At 54.1% G+C, this 6,000-nt stretch overlaps 1 protein-coding gene across 2 annotated transcripts in view; it reads right to left on the minus strand.

Moving 5' to 3' along the window:
- Window positions 1-6,000, minus strand: part of RBM6 (RNA binding motif protein 6) — a 68,101-nt gene that overhangs the window by 11,772 nt on the left and 50,329 nt on the right. For both annotated transcript variants that reach the window (XM_080671860.1, XM_080671861.1), the window contains 2 exons: window positions 1,639-1,716; window positions 1,175-1,235 (listed from right to left, as the gene is read on the minus strand). In XM_080671860.1, the coding sequence (XP_080527986.1) occupies window positions 1,175-1,235; window positions 1,639-1,716 (139 nt within the window). The remainder of the gene's footprint in view (window positions 1-1,174; window positions 1,236-1,638; window positions 1,717-6,000) is intronic.

The following is a 6,000-nucleotide window of genomic DNA, read 5'->3' on the forward strand; positions in this document are numbered from 1 at the left end:
TTGTTTATATGTAAAAAATTACAGCAGGCAAATATAAATGACTCGTTACAAATCTTTCTATAGGAGAATAATCTATCCAGTTAATGATGGGCACATTTTTGCAATTAATCACTCTTAGAGGGTTCACAGGAGCCAGGTGACTCAAAAGGAGACATTCCAGGGGCCGCAGAGACCGACGGCAGACGGCACCTGGTGAGCACCTGCGTTACGCTTACGCGCGAAGGCTGTCTCAGCCAGGGGTTTTAAAGCCATCATTCACGTGTTAGAACAGACGGAGAAAGAAGTCTTTCTTGAGAGAAAAAAGCCATTTTGCCTCATCTGGTCACGTAAGCAGCTAAAAGCTGGGCCCTGTGCTCACTTCCCACCTGTGAGCATGTCTCTGGAGACTGCCACCGCGCCTGCGCCCCAGCCTCTCAGGAGGGGGAGCTGTGCTCAGGTCAGAGCCCAGCACGAAACTCCGCAGGCACCCTCTGTCCCACCCGTGGAGCGTGAGGCTGCCCGAGTCCTGCACGGACTGTATGTGACGGCCATGCCTAGCTTTCCTCAAGGGGTCATGTCAGAAAGACGGCGCGACAGTCACTGCTACAGGGCTGAGGTGATGGGCGCCTTTGCAGGCTGCTTGAAGGGGGTCCCCCTAGAGCTTTTCTGGAAAAAGTTCCTTTAAAGTCAAGTGACTGAGAGCTGACAGGTTTATTCCTCTGTAAAAGGAGCACACACCCTCAATCCTGGTTACTTCCTCTTGTCTACAGTTTACTGTTACTTCAACAAGTGCTTTCTGTTGAAGATCCTGCAAAGTCTGCATCGAGGGCACGTGAGAAAACAGTAATGCTAGCCAATGATTCCCAATAACGTCAAAGACGCGGGGAAGGGGTCACACGGACCAATGCCAGCAGACTCCTTCCCAACCCAACACCCTCAAATGCGCCCCGGGCCACACCACCACCGCCCTCAGTTCAGCTGCCCCTTTAGCCGCCTCAGTGAGGAGCCTGCAACCCAGCTCTCCCTGGTGGGACTCGGAGGCCTCAGTCACTCACTGGCAGGCCACGGGGGGCGAGAAGTCACACTGCACCTGTAAGATCAGCTATATTTGGGACGACTGCTCCACGGCCCAGGAAAAGCACCAAGTGCCTTGCTCGGCGCACAAGATAAACACCACGGCCTCTGCCCCACTCACCTTCCCTCGGGCACTTGCAGAACGAGCATGACGGTCGGTGTCCAGCAGTGCTGGCCTTACACTGCAAGAGAAAGAAGCCAACTGGACTGAAAACAGTTTTTAAAACCGAACCATACCCAACGCATGGGAGTCACTTTTGGGGCCTGGAACACGTTAACTCAATTTACATGACTTCTAATGGGAAAGAATGATTCCGTTTTCAAACAAATGGCTCTCGAGCAGTGTTCTGGGATAAATTAAGTCATTCCGAAGAGTGTTTCCGACGGCAGGCCCAGCGCCTGAGGGCCGCAGGCAGAGGCTGGGAAGCCGGAACCGTCGCTGACTGTGCCCTGGCCTCCAGGCGCCGGAAATGAAACAAGAAGAGCTTTGCCCTTGGCGATGCCCGCTGCCTGACCGCGTTCCTAGAGACATGAGGAGCTGCGGTGCCAGGCCCTTACTCTGAGGAAGGAAGCCCCGGCACTCACCCGTTTGCAGTACCAAAAATCCAGGGGGCTGGGTACATACTCGAGGGTGACCTCTTTGTCATGGATCATTAGAGTTCCCTGTGGAGACAAAGACAGAAGCCATCGACGTCAGCCCTCGGAGAAGCGGAGAGACAGGAAGGCACAGACAGCCTGCCGGTCCCCAGCGGGAACGTCTTACAAAGTGAGCTTTTCATCACCAGGAGTCAGCGGCTGTTTTAAGCCACGACGTGGGCAGATGGCGGAGCAAGCACAAGCTTCGGGACAGGGAACGCGAGGAGGTGGTATCGGTCTTCGGCCTCGGCTCCTGCGGGTCGGGGCGCCGTCCCCGGACAGGTGAGGCCCAGTCTGCTCCTCCAGAGCGCAGGCGTGCACTCCCCTGTGCGCCCAGCAAGTCCCCCACCTGGCAGAGCTAGCTCACTCCCCACAGCAAACTCCCCTTCTGCAGCCCGGAGGCCCGGAGCCCTCAACTGGCTTCTTTCCGAGGCGAACTCCAAGCTCCTTGGAGAGGGAGGACAGGCTCTAACTCCGGTGCCTGGAAACGTTCTTTGGAAAACTGGCTGCATGGCGAAGGCACCAGGAGAAAGCAGCACAGCACGGAAGACAGGAAGGAGGGAGGAGGCGAAAGCTTCACCGAAGCTCACATCCTCACACCTGGAAACGGAGTGGCTGGTGGCAGTGGCCGCAGCATCACCCTGGCGTGGAGCCTACAGAGTGAGCCGCCATGAGCTGAGAACCAACCATGGCAAATAAGCACTTTGGGAAAGTCTGGCCGGGACGGGGGGACAGGGGCTCAACAAGCCGCAGCGAGAGCGCCGCTGCCTCTGCACGGTGGACAGGTCATGGGGTCCATTTCACACCACGACAGGGGAGCTCTGTTTAATCAGCCTAACCAGCAGACACCTGCGAAAGCAGAGGAACACCAGCTCTGCCCAGACGGGACCCGCACCACACTTGACAGTGAACGAACCAAGAAGCGACTCTGGAACTAGCCCCCGCGCTGCTCGCTCTCCGCCCGCTAGGGCTCTGAGTCTCCTCAGACAGGGCTGAGTCACACAGGCTTTTCTTCGCAACTGGACCTCAGTTTCTTGCTTGGATCCATACACCTGTCATATAATGCTTTACCTCTCTGCTTTCCACGCCGAAAGAGTCAAGAAAGTACACAGAATGAAATTACTGTCCTGTCAAAACCGAAGGAGAGCTGCCTGCCCACCCCGGCCCAGAATCTGGTCTCAGAAATTGTTCCCTGGCTAGTCAAGGCTGGGGATGGCGACAATGAATATTTGCTAACATTTATCAGGTGCTTACTCAGAGCCAGAAACTGTTAAATACGCTATTTATTTCCCTAAATCAGTGGTCGGCAAACTCATTAGTCAACAGAGCGGCAAACCGCGGCTCTCGAGCTGCATGTGGCTTGCGAGCCGCGGTTTGCCGACCACTGCCCTAAATGATCCCATGAGGCAACATCACCCGCACCTTACAGACGAGGAAACATGTCGAGAGGCAAGGCCAGCTGGGGAACAGCTGAGCCAGGTCCACAGCTGGGGTCACAGAGAAGGGCCCGCCTGCCCTGGTCACCAGCTCCTGCTCAGTATTAGGGGGAGGAGCAGCCCAGGAGGAGAGCTCTGCAGGCAGGGCGGTCAGGGACGGCACTGTGCCCTTCCGCCTAGAGGCATCTATCACACCCTTTAACCCAGCGGTCGGCAAACTCATTCGTCCACAGAGCCACACAGCAACAGCACAACGATTGACATTTCTTTGGAGAGCCACATTTTTTAAACTTAAACTTCTTCTAACGCCACTTCTTCAAAATACACTCGCCCAGGCCGTGGTATTTTGTGGAAGAGCCACACTCAAGGGGCCAAAGAGCCGCATGTGGCTCGCGAGCCGCAGTTTGCCGACCACGGGTTTAAACCATGGACTCTGGGCCGGGCAGTGCGGCTCAGTGGTTGAGTGCCGTCCCACATACCAGGAGGTTGTCGGTTTGGTTCAATTCCCAGTCAGGGCACATGCCCAGGTTGTGGCCCAATAGGGGGTGTGCAGGAGGCAGCTGATTGATGTTTCTCTCTCGCCCTCTCCTTTCCTCTCTCTGAAACAAAAAACAAAACAAAACAAAACAAAAAGCCCAACAACGTGGACTCTGGGTCACGTTCCCTAAATTTGAAGCCTGCCTCCACTCCATGACCTTCCGCAAGGTCCTTAACTTCTTCACACTTTAGTTTCCTCATCTGTAAAGTAGGGATGACAGTACCTACTTCATAAGGTGGTCATAACAATTAAGAAAATTAACGTATGAATGAGCTCAGCACGGAAAACAGTGAAGGCTCAGCAATGCGTAGACCCTCTGTGCTAGAGGAGAACGAGCACCCGCAGGGGAGAGGAGCAGGGCCGAGCAGCCACTCGCTCCATCGCCCTGCCTTGCTTGTCAGCGAGTAACGGCTCACAGCTCCTCCCTCCCAGGGAAAGACCACACTTCCACTGGGCAGGGTCGCTGCACGTCAGAACCTGCATCTTAGGACAACTCGGTGTTAGCTGCCCATCGCTAGGCCAAACCTTACATCCAGGCTCAATTTCCTGGCTTTTATTATCAGGACCTGGTACAGAATAGGGACTACATGCTTGTGAACCAAAGAGAGAACGGCCCCACTATCCCCGGAAAACTGGCATGCGCAGAGCGCAGTAGCTCTGGAGGGAGTACCGCTGTCACAGACTACATCGTCCACCCCGCCCATGAAACGTGTGGGCTGCCATCGGCACGAGGCACCCTTGCGAGTGACAGTCAACTGCAAATTCTGATTTCACCACTTGGCATCAGTGGATGCAGGAATTTCTAAGGCAAGGAGCACTTACACTTCTCAGGGAGCAAACACGCTGCCCAGGAGCTGTGGTGAGCTCTGCGGAAGGTAGGGACCCGCCAGAGCACTCACTGACACAGCGACTTTGAGATGACCTTCACCTTATATATTATAAAGGCAACGGTTCTTACTCCTCAGAGTCCCCTACAACTAAGGCAGCTAGCAACCACTGCTAAAGACAGGAAATGGCTTCACCACCACTGTTGTCTTAATAAGAACACTCAGCTTGAAGGAGAACCATCGGGTTCCTCTGAGCCCACGCCCCTGCTGCTGCTGTACACCGGCAGCCCAGACACCAAGCACGGCCTGAGGCACCCCACAGCCCTCGCCCTGCCATGCCCTTTCTCCCGGCTTCACGGAGCGAAGACCCGCCAGTGCCTCCCAGGGAAGCACCTGTGGGGAGTGGGATTAACAAATGGGGAGGATGACGTCATCGCTTTTTGGTTGCCCACTTTGAATTGTCTATTACCTACCATCTCACACAACAGACTTTGTATTCATCATTTGAATTGTTGGGTCATTTATTAAGCTACTGAAGTAAAGGCACCGGAAAGACCACGAGTCTGATGACCCAGGTGTGGCTCCTGAAGAGGCACCACATATTTCAAAGTAAAACCAAAGACACCTCCTTTCTCGGGAGTGTGAGATTAGGTTTAAATCAGATTATAGCCTGCTGAAACCAAGCCAAAGCTCTCACCTGACAGTCACACACAGGTGTTCCTACATACGCCTTAAGTAGTCTGAATGTGAAGCTTCAAAAAGCTAGAGATAGTCTGGCCAGTGTGGCTCAGTGGTTGAGCATTGACCTATGTACCAGGAGGTCACAGTTCGATTCCCACAGATTGATGTTTCCCCCTCTTCCTTCTTCCCTCTGAATTCAATAAAAATAATAAGAAAAAAAAAAGGCTAAGAGATAATGCCCTCCTGAAGACCAAAGTCAGTCCTTACTCTCCACCTCAGGGACACTGTAGGGGAGCAATCTGGGTGTGAGGCTGCTGAATTCAACATCCACGTTTCCATTTCCCTTTAAAACAATTTATTTTGGCCCGAGCCAGCTTGGCTCAGGGGATAGAGCGTCAGCCTTCGAACTGAAGGGTCCCAGGTTCGATTCCGGCCAAGGGCACATGCCTGGGTTGCGGGCTTGATCCCCAGTAGGGGGTGTGCGGCAGGCAGCCGATCAATGATTCTCTATCATTGATCGGCTGCCTCCTGCACGCTTCCTACTGGGGATCGAGCCCACAACCCGGGCATGTGCCCTTGACCAGACTCGAACCCAGGACCCTTCAGTCTGCAGGCTAACACTCGATCCTCTGAGCCAAACCAGCGAGGGCCATTTCCTTTTTTGCTGCTGCTCTTGGAGACTTTATAACTCCATTTTGTGACTCTCGACCTTGAGAAGGACTTGAGTGAGAAAAGTGAGACTCTCCCCTATGCTTATGCTGGCTGATAACCAAGCCAAGGATTAAGGCAGTGGGAGGAACCAGAGAAATGGACACAACCTTTCTGGCCA

The sequence above is a fragment of the Plecotus auritus genome, assembly GCF_963455305.1.
Source record: "Plecotus auritus genome assembly, chromosome: 6".
Taxonomy (NCBI): domain Eukaryota; kingdom Metazoa; phylum Chordata; class Mammalia; order Chiroptera; family Vespertilionidae; genus Plecotus; species Plecotus auritus.